A 14,975-nucleotide genomic window follows, 5' to 3' on the forward strand; every position below is an offset into this window, starting at 1 on the left:
GACACTCGTTATTTTTCAAATAGTGTTTAGAAACTTTTCTTGAAAGAGTTCTTGTGATTATGGTTAAATGCATTGTCAAGGGCATTACGTCACACATTCATTCTACTGGTCGGGCCTACGTAGCACGTGCGAGAGCACTGCACGCTAAAATCACGTTTCCACGTGACACAAGTGACGTGACCTATTGATACACGTGCAATTGATCTCACGGTAGCAGAGTAGAGTGTCATCTCAGAAAAACAAGGTTTTATGGTTAATTATTTGTTAATTTGCAATGCCACGACTGTCAAACATTCAGCGTGAACGTGCCATTGGCATGCTGAATACGGGAACATCCGACACTGACGTTGCGAGGGTTATGGGATGCAGTCGACAGACCATCCATAATCTCCAGACACGTCTCCATCAAACTGGCACCACAGCCGACCGTAAGGAACCCTCCACAGAACTTGCAGGAGCTTGGTGCCATGTTGGTACAAATATGGCGGCGCATTCCCCAAGCTGTGTTCAGATGCATCATCCAATCCATGAGGAGACGACGTATCGCAGTTGTGAATGCTTATGGAGGACACACCCGATATTGACATGATTTCATTAAGTTGTGACTCACAGTTTTTGATCATGGACATTGTCGTCGCATTTCCGGTGGAACCGATTCCATGACAAACATGATCTGTATGCTATAGCATCTTTAATAACAAGATAATTGAATACAATCATTATTTCAAACCTATTTTCCAAAATGTTCAAATTATTGACTTTGAAACGAGTGTAAAGTTTTTATTTTTGTTGAGTATATTTGCCACCACCTCTTCCACACACTCCAGTGCTAGCAGAACTCCAAATAGCTCAACAGTATACACACTCCGGTTATCTGATGTTCTCCTACTGACACCAGTCTGGAGACTAGGGATCACTACTGCTGCCCCTGTTAAGCTGCTTTTACACAGGCACTTGCACTGGAACAAGTTGTCTCAGTGCAGCTGCCCATCTAAACATGATTTGTTCTGGAACAATTTGACACCGGTGAGCACAACTTGTTCCCACTGTTACCATCTAAACACAACTGGTGACAAGTAGGAGGGCTTAGGTGTGTGGGGTAGCGTTCATCTGGGTCATTTATCATCTGGACAAGACTGCTTAACGGCAAATTCAGTGGTAGTGTAAACACAAAGGAAAGTGGGTGCAACTTGTTCCCGCTGCCCATGTAAAACTGCTTTCACACAGAGACCAGGAACAAGTTGCACCCACTTTCCTTTGTTTCCACGCTCACTCTCTGTCGGTGGCAAGCCAGAGGTTAGACAGGTAAACACAAAAGTGTGTATGTGCAAACTGATGATCAGAAGCTTGTTTTTTAACTTGCTTTATTGTCCTCTTGCTGCTCATTTCTGTTTAAACGCTCTGTGATTCAGTGGTAAATCTGTCTTCCAGAAAACTGATTGAGTCCAAGTGATGTTCTTCAGGGGACAAATCGACCGAGTTGGCTCTTTTAGATGAATTTTAAATTGAAAAAGTAAACAATGTTTTGCATTTCTTCACAACAGGATAGGGGAAGAACTACTTCTTTGTGATTTGCTTGGGAATTGCTTGACTCCATTGTTTAAAGGTGGAGAAGTTTGATAAGGAAAAGGACTTATGAAGAACTGATCACTGAATTTGCCATGAAGCGGTACTGTGCTTGTATGGATGATAAATGACCTGGATGAACGGTCCTGTTGCACATACGGTATAAGCCCTCCTACTGCCTACCGATTGTGTTGAGAGGGTAAGCGGGAACAAGTTGCGACTGGAACAAGATGCACCCACCAGTATCAAACTGTTCCCGAACAAATTGTGTTTAGATGGGCAGTTGCACCAGGGCAACTTGTTCTGGCGCAAGTGCCCATGTAAAAGCAGCTTCAAAGGATCCATCAGTAAAAACTATCCAACAGGAATGCTTTATTCATCACATGTACATTTAAGCACAGTGAAATTCCTCCTCTGTATGTAACCCATCCGAACACACACGTGAGCAATAAACATATACATAGAGCAATGGGCAGCTATGCTACAGCGCCTGGGGAGCAGGCTCAAGGGCACTTCAACCTCATGTTAACCTAACCACTTGTCTTTGAACTGTGAGGGAAACCCACACAGACACGGCGAGAACATGCAAACTCCACACAGAAAGGCCCTCATCAGCTGCTGGGCTTGAACCCAGAACCTTCTTGCTGTGAGGCGACAGTGCTAACCACTATACCACCCATGGCTGTAGTATTCCTGGACTAGACCTGTTGTCTTATTTCTCTGCTTAATATTCAGTAGCGGGGCGGCACGGTGGTGTAGTGGTTAGCGCTGTCACCTCACAGCAAGAAGGTCCGGGTTCGAGCCCCGTGGCTGGTGAGGGCCTTTCTGTGCGGAGTTTGCATGTTCTCCCTGTGTCCGCATGGGTTTCCTCCGGGTGCTCTGGTTTCCCCCACAGTCCAAAGACATGCAGGTTAGATTAACTGGTGACTCTAAATTGACCGTAGGTGTGAATGTGAGTGTGAATGGTTGTCTGTGTCTATGTGTCAGCCCTGTGATGACCTGGCGACTTGTCCAGGGTGTACGCCGCCTTTCGCCCGTAGTCAGCTGGGATAGGCTCCAGCTTGCCTGCGACCCTGTAGAAGGATAAAGCGGCTAGAGATAATGAGATGAGATGAGATATTCAGTAGCGGGGTGGCAGGGTGGTGTAGTGGTTAGCGCTGTCACCTCACAGCAAGAAGGTCTGGGTTCGAGCCCCGTGGCTGGCGAGTGCCTTTTGGTGTGTAGTTTGCATGTTCTCCCCGTGTCCGCGTGGGTTTCCTCCGGGTGCTCCGGTTTCCCCCACAGTCCAAAGACATGCAGGTTAGGTTAACTGGTGACTCTAAATTGACCGTAGGTGTGAATGTGAGTGTGAATGGTTGTGTCTATGTGTCAGCCCTGTGATGACCTGGCGACTTGTCCAGGGTGTACCCCGCCTTTCGCCCGTAGTCAGCTGGGATAGGCTCCAGCTTGCCTGCCACCCTGTAGAACAGGATAAAGCGGCTACAGATAATGAGATGAGATATTCAGTAGCTCCAAACCTACATCACCAGCATCCATTCTGGTTTTACCGGCTATATCACAGTTGGGCAAAATTCCACTTCAAGGACTTTCATTTGCTCTGCAATGCAATTTCATATCCATCCAAAGCTTTTTTGTGTGCTTTTTCTCTCTCCCAACAAGCTTCTACAACCATCTTTGTTGGGTAACTTTCTTTAAGTCCCTTTAGGTTTATCCAGTAGTTTTGCTCACGTCAGTTTCCGAGGGCCATTCATTTATTTGCGAAGGTGAGACCGGAAACTGCTGCGATTGGTCAGAACAAGCCCGATCGCCGCCTGTGATTGGTCGACAGCCTGTGAACGTTTACGTGGCACTGGTGGCTCTGCGCAGACTCAGTGCTTTGTTCCTCGACAGTGGCTGCATGATGGTGTTGAAAATGCAGTTAATGCTAAGCTCATTTGTATTTTTACATGTTTGCTGCAGTCTCGTTTCTGCACTGTACTTTCATATCGGCGAGACCGAAAAGAAATGTTTCATTGAAGAAATTCCTGATGAAACCATGATAATCGGTCAGTATGTCAAGTGGAAGTTTTCCGGGTCAGGGAGACGGTTGTAGCTAAATGCTAAAAGGTTAGCCGATATCCTGTCAGGTTAGCTTGACGGCTACCTGCAGTAGCTCGCTGGATAAAATAACTTAGCGTTTTAGCATTTTGTTGTTTATATTGTATCTGTACTAGGGTTGGAAATATGTTTGGACTTTTATATCGGTGATGTAAACACCGCGACGCTAGCCGGCTCGCTGCGACAGCTATGCTAGCTATGCTAGGTTTGGTTACTAGGTTATGCTAGCTATGCTAGGTTTGGTGACTCTCAGATTCTCATTGAACTTACTGACTGGTTTGGAAAGTGTAGCAGGTACTTTGGTTCAAAAATAATGATGGTCACATTTTGGCACTAGGAATAATTTTGTTAACAAGCTGTTTGTAATAGAGCGACTGACTGACCGCTTGCCTCTTGTTTATATTTAGAGGAAACCAAAGACAATTTATTCAACACTGCTTCCATCTGTTAAGGCAAAAAAGCCTTCTTTGCCAGTTGACTGCAGATGTTCTTACAAGTATTTTCTTATACAAATAAGCTGTTATTTATTTAAATATGCATCCATTACTATACTTAATTAAAAACCGGAAGTCTAGTCTGTTGATATTGGGTTTTCACTGTGAAGACACTACTGAGAAATACTTTTACCAAAAAAAAAAAGTCAGGGATGCTCATCTTCTTATTGCTTTTTTATTTTAATTTTTTTTAACCCAAGAAAATACCATACACTCTTAAAATTAGTTTGTGTGTGGGTCCCCCCTTTTCTGTGTAAAAACTTCTCCAAAATGCTCATTATTGTTGAATTTATCTGTAATACATGTCTCATCACGGATAGAAATAAAAAAAACTGTATTTTAACTATGTGCCGTAACGTTTTCACTGTAATTAGTGTGGTTTATAAAAGAAATTGATGCGTATTTCAGAAAATAAGCGTTTGGTCATGACGTAATTGTGCCGTGATAAAGTGGGCGGAGCTTAGATCATTCTTCAGTTAGATAATGTGATGACATGAATGGACAAAAACTGTAAAAATTTTATTTTAGTGATATAATTCAAAAGAAGGCGTGTTCTGGATGCAACTTATCCAGAAATTTAAAAATGATTGATGTGACCTGAATTTATTTCTACCTCTAGTGTCATGCCTTAAAGTGCATATTCTGGACCAATTTCGTGTTTGTTTGTTTTTTTATATGAAAGTATGTCCCTTTACACACTCATCCAGAAGGGTAATTTTGCACAAGGCCGTCTGTCTACAGCAGAAAAAACTAAAATAACAAAATGCGTCTGGAAAAATCCCAAGGGAGTCTGGAGCCAGATTTGTGACGTTATCTGCGGAAGCGCCAGCAGGCTGCAAGTGCTTGCACAGTTTCAGTGCACAGCCTGTGTGGACCAAGCGCTCCCATTTCTCTCTCATTGTCCGGTCTTTTGGAAAACGATGAGTACTAATCCCATCATGATTGGTGTTGCTGCACCCTCCTACGGTACATCTGTTATTAATTTTAATAATTACGTGAAAACGTTGAAGAAATTTGCAGAAAACCACCAGGTCATTTTCTCATAAATAAACCAGTGCTGATGTAGGATTCAGAAGGAGGCGTCCCGCATGCGACGTCACACAAATCAATGTTTGCCGAGAAATCCAAATGCCAAGTTTTTTCAGAGGCGGACCAATTCGCCTCAAATGGCTTGATTTCAACTGAATTTTTCTGGTATTGCGCAAGGTAAAAAAAATTGCACAAAATATAACAGATATTTGACCAAAGTTTAATATGAAATAGGAGAATTACATTGATTTTGCTCCTGAATTTACCCATGATATACACTAAGTATGATGCTTGGTTGTTTTTGTTGTTTAAGAATTATATTATTCTTTTTTAAATACAATTAGTAATTATTCTTGGATGACATTATGTGCGTATTTAGTTTTGTGCAGAATAGAAGTGATTTTTTTTTTTTTTAAGTCCTTGAAACACAATGGTCATTCCAACTACACATGGCAACAGATGTCCAAGGCTTGATAAGTGCTGGCACAGTGATCTTTTGGTTTCGTTCTTCGTCATGTGACTTAAATATGAAAAATGTTAATGGAAACCCACCTACTGTTATGAAGACAAGGCCACTCTTTGGGTGAAAAACTTACGAATGGTTTAGTGCCATGTTACCGCACATTCCAATATTCTTGACTTGAGATTTGCGCATATGAGACTTTGGGTTGGACTTGACATTTTTACTGATGTTTACACAGTCTGAAATGTAAATATGCTACATAACTAATTCCTTCTTCACTGCTCGAGAATGTGCTCCACCCTCACTCCAGGACCCCATTCAGGACTTGTCTTGAATTTCACCTGAATAACAGTTCAGGAGTTCAGAGCATGAGGGGAAGAAGTTTTGAGACTCCAATACAGAACTGCCCTATTGTGTTTCTGTACACAGTGTTAACTAATTTACAGGGCAGCACAGTGGTGCAATGGGTAGCACTGTTTTCTCACAGCTAGAAGGTTCTTGTTTTGAACCTTGTGTTCAACTGGAGCCTTTCTGTGTGGAGTTTTTCTCCCTGTGCCCATGTGGGTTTCCTCCCGCAGTGCAAAGGCATGTGGATGAGATCAGCTGGCTACTCTAATGTGCTTTTTACACAGGCAGTGGGAACAAGTTGTGTCCACCTTCCTTCGTGTTTATATGCTCATTCTCTTATCGTTGGCAAACTGGATGTTAGACAGGTAAACACAACAGCGTGCATATGCAAATCAGTGATCAGAAGCTTGATTTTAACTTGCTTTATTGTCCTCTTGGTGATTTGGCGGCAAATCAAACTTTCGCTTCTGGAAGACTGATTCACTCCGAGTAATGTGTCTTTCAGGGAACGGACCGACACTCTGAGTCGACTCATTCATCTCATTATCTCTAGCCGCTTTATCCTGTTCTACAGGGTCGCAGGCAAGCTGGAGCCTATCCCAGCTGACTACGGGCGAAAGGCGGGGTACACCCTGGACAAGTCGCCAGGTCATCACAGGGCTGACACATAGAGACAGACAACCATTCACACTCACATTCACACCTATGCTCAATTTAGAGTCACCAGTTAACCTAACCTGCATGTCTTTTGGACTGTGGGGAAACCGGAGCACCCAGAGGAAACCCACGCGGACACGGGGAGAACATGCAGACTCTGCACAGAAAGGCCCTCGTCAGCCATGGGGCTTGAACCCGGACCTTCTTGCTGTGAGGTGACAGTGCTAACCACTACACCACTGTGCCGCCCCTCTGAGTTGACTCTTTGAGATGAATTTTAAATTGAAAAAGCAAACAATGATCTGCATCTCCCCACAACTGAATGAGGATAAGAACTAGTCCAGTTATCACTGCGATTGGCTTGGGAATCGCTTTACTCCATCGTTTAAAGATGGAGAAGTTTGACAAGGAAAAGCACTCGAGAAGAATGGACCATTGAATTTTCTGTGACGCGGTCTTGTCTGGATGATAAATGACCCAGATGAATGCTACAGTGCACATGGAAAGCTCTCCTACTTGCCATTGATTGCGTTAAGCAGGAGCAAGTTGCGCCCGCAACAAGATGTACCGCCTCGTAAAGTGGAGCAAGTTGCGCCCACGGGTGTCAAATTGTGCACCGGGGCAACTTTTTTTCTGGTGCAAGTGCCCGTGTAAAAACAGTTTAAATTGCTTATAGGTGTAATGCTTGTTCGTCTCCATGTTAACCTTGCAATAGAGCCTTTGTGTCAATTGTCTGGTGGTTGTTTTTGTATGTTGGTGAGCCACACCTAAGATGATTTTCTGTCATGACAAAGTTTTTCTGGGCGGCATGGTGGTGTAGTGGTTAGCGCTGTCGCCTCACAGCAAGAAGGTCCGGGTTCGAGCCCCGTAGCCAGCGAGGGCCTTTCTGTGTGGCGTTTGCATGTTGTCCGCGTGGGTTTCCTCCGGGTGCTCCGGTTTCCCCCACAGTCCAAAGACATGCAGGTTAGGTTAACTGGTGACTCGAAATTGACCGTAGGTGTGAATGGTTGTCTGTGTCTATGTGTCAGCCCTGTGATGACCTGGCGACTTGTCCAGGGTGTACCCCGCTTTTCGCCCGTAGTCAGCTGGGATAGGCTCCAGCTTGCCTGCGACCCTGTAGAACAGGATAAAGCGGCTAGAGATAATGAGATGAGACAAAGTTTTTCTGATTCTGACCTGTCTGAAGTCAGCTGGGATTGGCTCCAGCTTTCACCACAACCCTGTCGCATAAGCAGTATAGATAGTGGCTGGATAATTTTTTTTTTTAATATAGAAGCATATTGTATATAGATTAGAATATCATAGTCATGATCGTGTAGGTTTCTCTTTAAATGTTTGCGAAATATAAATTATAGGGAACGTACTCAATTAGTATTACTAGGGCTAGTGTGTGTATTTTTTGCTTTTGTTTTAAATCACTATCCAGTATTAAAACTGATTTAGTTTTTGTTAAAAATACCTTTCTTTTAAATCTACTTTGGTATAATATACCATATCCACACTGTGTATTTTAAGCACAGCAGACTTTGTTAAACAATTATCCTTCAACTGTTGTGAAACCACATCCTGTAGCTGCAGTGTGTCTTTTCGCAATACTGAAGCTCTGCTAGTTACCGGTAAAAACATATCCGGAGCAGAAGATGCATATTAAAAGCCAAATCTTTTTTTTTTTTTTTTAAGCATTTTCTAACTGTGCAATTACAACTTCTCCAGGAAACTACCGAACGCAGCTGTATGACAAGCAGTCAGAATCATATCTCCCTGCTACGCCAGGGCTCGGGATGTTTGTGGAAGTAAAAGATCCTGATGAGAAGGTCAGTTGCCATCCAGCATGCTAATTGACAAGCATTGGGAATTATTTCAGTACTTCAAAAGCGCAAATTTGAATGTGTATTCACACACACCTACCCCCATGTGGTTTTAGGTGATCCTGTCTCGTCAGTATGGGTCAGAAGGCCGCTTCACCTTCACCTCCCACACACCTGGAGAACACCAGATCTGTTTGCACTCCAACTCCTCCAAATTTTCTTTGTTCGCTGGTGGAATGCTTGTGAGTTAAAACATGCATTCATGTTTTACAGTCAAAAAACATGAATGGCTCAAGTCCATATATATATATATATATATATATATATATATATATATATATATATATATATATTATAATATGGTGTGTGGATTTTAGTGCTGTTTTCTATATAACGTGTCACACTTTGCGTCCTCTCCATAGCGAGTTCATCTGGACATCCAGGTGGGTGAGCACGCCAATAACTATGCAGAGATCGCTGCGAAAGACAAGCTGACCGAGCTGCAGCTGAGAGTACGCCAGCTTGTGGAGCAGGTTGATCAGATCCAGAAGGAGCAGAACTATCAAAGAGTAAGTTTAATCCCTTATTTGCAAAAAGCTGATTTATATGGCTGCATGTGAGAGAATATGTGACCTGACACAGAGAGAGGGTTTATAAATAAGCGTTCAGAGGAGCCACAGTGCATGCGTTATGGACCGGTTCCTCTTGCAGCAGGGAAATTAAATGCAGGTAATATTTGTCTTGTGAAAGAAGCATTAAATTCGAACGAGAAAGGATTGTGAAATGACGTATACTCAAATAACTTGGGTAGCAGTTAGTTTGGCAGTAGCTATGAATGTAGATTTGCACATTTGCAAGCTTTAAATACGTCAGTTAATATAAAATAAAATGTATAGTCGTTTGTCTTGTCCTGCTAAAGTCTGTAGCAGACATTTTCTTAGGGGTATAATAGTATAATATTTAAGACATATTTCTGGCTAATGTGATAATTGATGTTCAAAAGACACTTTCAGACCAGAGGAACCTTTTCATTGTTCGTACAACTGTTAAATGAAGTTCCTGCCTTTTTTTTTTTTGTGTGTCTCTGCACTGCTGGAACTGAGAACAATCAAAGTTATTAGAACACAGTTCTTAGTATGCTCCCAGCGTTTGATTGGTCCAAACACAAGCCAGTGCAGCAACTGCCATTTTTTTTTTTATTCATGTAAACAGCTATTAACACTTGGCATTAAAAATAAAAAGAATGAGGACAAATATACTGACAGTGAAGTCCATTCTTTACTCAGTGCAAGTGTGATGGAGGAAACGCAGCACGGTTTTAACGCATTTAAGCGAAATATTTCTATTTTTGCTAGCATTTCCATACCTGCCAACCTGTACGCATCTTGCGTAGCCGCTACGAATTTTTACCTCATTGTACGACTGTATGTTTTCACATTAAAAAGTACGCATATTGTCCGAACTCTCATTTCAGTCAAGTTCTCGCTGAAGTTGATACCGCTGATCTGTGAGAAAACTCAAAGCCAGAATGGAACAGTTTGCCCAATGTCCCCGCCCCTCTTCCAGAGCGTGTAGCTCTGCCCTCTTCACCTCCTCCCCTTCCTCCTTCGCGTCTCTGACTTGAGTGCAGCGGTGCAGCCAGGTGGCTAGAGCGAGTCGGGGATTGAAACGTCGTTTTTATATTTGTAACAGAAACGGTTGTGTTTCACGTGTACTCGAGCTTCCTAGCCGTTATTTTGTGCATTTACAACACCAACAGTACAGGCTAGTTCTTCATTTAACTTGGAAGCCGTCACTCGAGGTCGCATATTCGATGCGGTAACCAACGAAACCTGATTACAATTCCTCTCGCGCTCTCATTGAATCACTATGATAAGTACCACTTTATTGATGTGCTCAACAAAACATAGCGTGTTGTATATCTTAAGGGCAGTCGGTAACTTCTGTCAGTGGTAGCCTAGAATGTTTGCAGATGATGTGAAGTCGAAAATTGGTCATCCCTCTTATGAAAAAACCTGCGTGGTACTGCAGTATCAAATGCTTTTTTATACAGTATTACTGCAGTAAATGCAATAGTTTGCACATGAAAAAGGCGTACTACAAAATACTGCAATATTTTTACTGGATAATGCAATATACTTCCAACATGTTAAAAAATGCAAAAGTCTAAACCTATTGCATGGGAAATTTGTGCATACCATGTTTTGTGTTGAAAGTGCCTTTTTTACATACTGTATTAATTTAATGTGTTATTTATTTTGAAAGAGTGGCTCTGGTTTAATTTCATTTCATTTGCACATGTATTTAATGTTTGTTGTGTTTTTCAAAACGGACGGAAGTTCCCAAGAGCCATCAATAACAGTTTCCCAAAGTCTATCAATAGGAATGTTTTACAAAACTGGACTATGTTCCCAAGGTCAATCAATAAAACTGGATTGAAAGTGTGTTTTTGGTCTGCTGGTTGTGGTCTGTGGGGGCGCATGCGCGCCGGGTCGGGGTGAGGTTGACGCGGGGGGGGGGTAAATCATGAAATTGTAAAATTGTACTCATAAAATTTTTTTCAAGGTTGACAGGTATGCATTTCCTGCTAACGTCACACTAGCAAGCTGTCTTATGTCACATCATCGTTTCTAATGGCAGTGTGAATGCAAACAGGAACAAAAGCCCTTGGAGGTATACAGTTCTCAGGTAGCTGCCTAGAACTGTTTGGTCCGGAAGCACCTAAAGAGAGCGTAAACAATTCTGTCAAATCTATCACTTTACATTTCATACCTAATGCTTCACGTGCGTGACTAACGCATGTACGTTCTGTGCCCCTCCCTCATAGTTTGGGAAATCAGGAAGTGACGTAGCACAAGCGAGTAGTGTCGTGAGTAGCTGGTCGGTGTAAGTCGTGATAAAGTGCACTTCTGTACAGAATCGACTTGTATTGCTGCATTCTGACTCATCTCATCTCATTATCTCTAGCCGCTTTATCCTTCTACAGGGTCGCAGGCAAGCTGGAGCCTATCCCAGCTGACTACGGGCGAAAGGCGGGGTACACCCTGGACAAGTCGCCAGGTCATCACAGGGCTGACACAGACACAGACAACCATTCACACTCACATTCACACCTACGCTCAATTTAGAGTCACCAGTTAACCTAACCTGCATGTCTTTGGACTGTGGGGGAAACCGGAGCACCCGGAGAAAACCCACGCGGACACGGGGAGAACATGCAAACTCCACACAGAAAGGCCCTCGCCGGCCCCAGGGCTCGAACCCAGGACCTTCTTGCTGTGAGGCGACAGCGCTAACCACTACACCACCGTGCCGCCTGCATTCTGACTGTTTACATTAAATGTTTTTTTTTTTTTTTTTAATATACTTTTGATGGTCCAGAGGGGAGAAAAGATAATGTGTGAAGGTCCAGGAGGGTGGGTAGGGGTGTGTCTGTGTGTAAGTGTGCAGGCTGCACACTGGAGTGAGCGTTTGTTTAATTCTGAGAAATTTGTGAGTTATGTAAGTGTTTATAAATGCAATATTTGCTCATGAATGTACTGTATGTTTACCACGGAATTATTGTATTTTACTGGAAAACATCTTCATGAGCTGTGTGGCTTAACAAATGTTTATTTGGGTTTTGTATTTTTATTTTCTTTATTTAAAGATGGCCACTACTGTTGTCCAGCGTCCACATCACCTCGTTTTAGTATATTTTATTGGAGGCTGGAAGTTAAGTACAGAACTAGAGGAAAATACTATATTTTGTTTTGTTCACACCAAATTGTGCTAAACCCTCAATTATAACGTTTTATAGCTGCTTTAGTTTTTTTTTTTTTTAAATGCAGTGGGGGAATAAAATACCCACAAAAATAATTTTTGCTGTGTTAATCCTTATCCTTCCTGACATGGCTACATATATTTGCATAAAGCAAGCAGATTTGTCCACTTACTCCCAAAAACTTGAAAGGTACATTTAGAACAGATTAAAAAAAAGTGTGATTAATTTGCAATTAATCATGTGTTAACTGTGGACAGTAATGCAATTAATCGTGATTAAATATTTTAACTGATTGACAGCCCTAAAAATAACTTGCTTATTTAGGTTTAAATCCAGAATAGATATTTGGGGCAATAAACAGATCACATTGCCCATCTCTAGATGTCACTGATGTACCACATGTAAAAATGTGAAAAATTGGGTATCGCTTACACACCTGTGTGTGTGTGTACTGTATAAATGATGTAATAATGTCCTGTCCTCCTTTTTCAGTACCGTGAAGAGCGCTTCAGACAGACCAGTGAGAGCACCAACCAGAGAGTCCTGTGGTGGTCTATTGTCCAGACACTGATCCTGGTGGCTATCGGTTTCTGGCAGATGAGGCATCTTAAGAGTTTCTTTGAAGCCAAGAAATTAGTGTAAAGTGTGTGCGTGTGTGTCAGTGTTTTTGATTTCAGTATGCAGTACACAGCTGATTGAAAAGTCGAGTCCAGACTGCTGAAATGAACCTCCAAGTTGAAACAACTCAAATTTCTCCCAGAATTGCATCGAGATTTATTTTCTTCACCATATTTTGTTTCTATGCCACTTACCTCTTGGCTGTATACCAGCTGACTTTAAGGCCAAAACCACATAACTTTTTTTTTTTTTTTAATTATTTTGATTTTTTTTTTTGTCCAGTCTGAAGGAAAGCGTTACATAAGTCTGAAAATGATCTGAAGTTTTTTTTTTTTTTTTTTTTTAATGCATGATATCAGGAGTCTTGTGTGAACTTGTCCTACACTGAAGATGCACACATTTATCCTAGACACAAAAATCAACTCTCCGATTCTGTTGTTTTTGTGCACAAAACTCTGTTGGTTAGGAATTAGTGACGTATGTAAAGTTTGGTTATTTCAGAATGAATGTATGTCAATAGTTTTATTTAATATTCATTTGTTCAATTAGCATGAGCTGTTTTGCAGCCTGATTCTGAGCTCATGTGGCTGCACGAGGTTGTTTACAGCTCCTGTTGCTTGCAGAAAGGCGGCTACACACCGGATCTGTACTGAAAAATGACACTTTTTTTTTTTTTCCCTTCTCTCCCCTCCCCTGCATTATATAATGTGTTGAGGGGGAAAAATTGCATATTTGTGGTTGAGTACTGTTTGGGCTTTGAACTTTAAATTTTGGAGGGAGAGACAGAATTATAATGTTCTCTTAACTGTATATTTTCTGGAAGAATATTTGGCTTATTCTAGGCAAGAGTCACTTTTTTTAATAAACCATTCTTGCATGGTTTGTTTAAAATTCTAATGTCATCCTTTATCTACAATTATTTTAACATCCTGCAATATACCTTGGCCACTTATTTTCCTGTGTGCTCAGATACTCAGGTATTTCTGATTCGATAGAAATGACTTGTCACCAAATTATTATTTTTTTCCCTCCCTTCATGAAGAGCTGAAATATCAACCCTGCGGTCATCCTCAATGCGCTCTAAGGCTGAATTTTGCTTTTCAGTTCAATTTTATTACTTGAAGTTTCTTTGTCCCATATAAATTATTTTTCAACTTTATTACTTTTATAGATTTTCCCCATTTTTGAACCATGTAGGATGTGACCATGTACTACTTTTTTAATTTGGGGTTCTGATAGATGTGTATACACGGATATTGTTGGCTGAGGGTTTAAGCTTTTTTAAATGACGAGAGGGGAAATCTGTCATGATGTGTTCATGATTACGCTCAAATAAAGTTTTCATCTCCCTCCAGTTCAGTAGTAACATCTTTTCCAATATACTACTGTAAACTGCTTTTCCCAAGAAAGCAGTAATAAATGTGATACAATTGCCTAATCTATTATGCACTCAACATTTTGTACTTTGTGCTGATTTACTGACGCACATATCTGTTTAAAAAAGTTTGGACAGAAACTTTGTAGATCCTCAAGAAATGGTCTTGGGACTGTTGCATTCAACGAGAATCTTTTCTTAAAGCTTAGACTGCCTTTCAGATTTTTCAAGTGTAGGTCATAAAAAGAATTTTCCCTGACATCCAGTTATTTGTTTAGTGGACTGAAAGCTACTGAATTCGAATCGCAGACTTCCATTTAAAAACCTTTTTTTTTTAATAGAACTATTAATAAATATAGGGCCACCTGGCCCTAAAATTCTCTGCTATTTTTGCCTGCTTCACCATGACCCAATTCGAGATACTGTCATGTATCACATGGTGGGCTTTCCCTGTTTACGCAAGGCATTATGGGATATAAATTTGAAGCAGGAGAGAAAAATGGACGACATGAGTGTGCGAGTGAAGCATGAAAGACCGACTACAGTAACGGAAAGCGAGAAGAAAAGATATGTTGCAAAGGAAAGGAAACGCAGGACCAAACTAATCAATATCAGCGGTCAGCGAGCACCTTGGTGTGATCAACTGTTCGTTTAGCGACAAAATGATGTAACTGTCAGTGCACAGTCAAGGTGAACATGCACACACGGACTTCCTCTGTCTGTTTGACTGCGTGAAGCAAGCGATTTCATGTGCATT

General features: G+C 41.6%; 1 protein-coding gene across 1 annotated transcript; it reads left to right on the forward strand.

The window, feature by feature from the left end:
* The first annotated feature begins 3,443 nt into the window (after positions 1-3,443).
* tmed9 (transmembrane p24 trafficking protein 9) lies at positions 3,444-14,197 on the forward strand. The gene is made up of 5 exons (XM_060928013.1): positions 3,444-3,611; positions 8,368-8,468; positions 8,579-8,704; positions 8,885-9,031; positions 12,718-14,197. The coding sequence occupies exons 1-5, from the start codon at positions 3,464-3,466 to the stop codon at positions 12,865-12,867; spliced, it is 672 nt and encodes a 223-aa protein (XP_060783996.1). The 5' UTR covers positions 3,444-3,463; the 3' UTR covers positions 12,868-14,197.
* Positions 14,198-14,975: the final 778 nt, after the last annotated feature.

This window comes from Neoarius graeffei, chromosome 8, assembly GCF_027579695.1.
Source record: "Neoarius graeffei isolate fNeoGra1 chromosome 8, fNeoGra1.pri, whole genome shotgun sequence".
In the NCBI taxonomy this organism is placed as follows: domain Eukaryota; kingdom Metazoa; phylum Chordata; class Actinopteri; order Siluriformes; family Ariidae; genus Neoarius; species Neoarius graeffei.

Coding starts and splice junctions, on each gene's coding strand:
- tmed9 (XM_060928013.1), top strand. CDS start 3,464: ATGATGGTGTTGAAAATGCAGTTAATGCTAAGCTCATTTGTATTTTTA. Junction 8,469..8,578: donor TAAAAGATCCTGATGAGAAG/GTCAGTTGCCAT, acceptor ATGTGGTTTTAG/GTGATCCTGTCTCGTCAGTA. Junction 8,705..8,884: donor TGTTCGCTGGTGGAATGCTT/GTGAGTTAAAAC, acceptor TCCTCTCCATAG/CGAGTTCATCTGGACATCCA.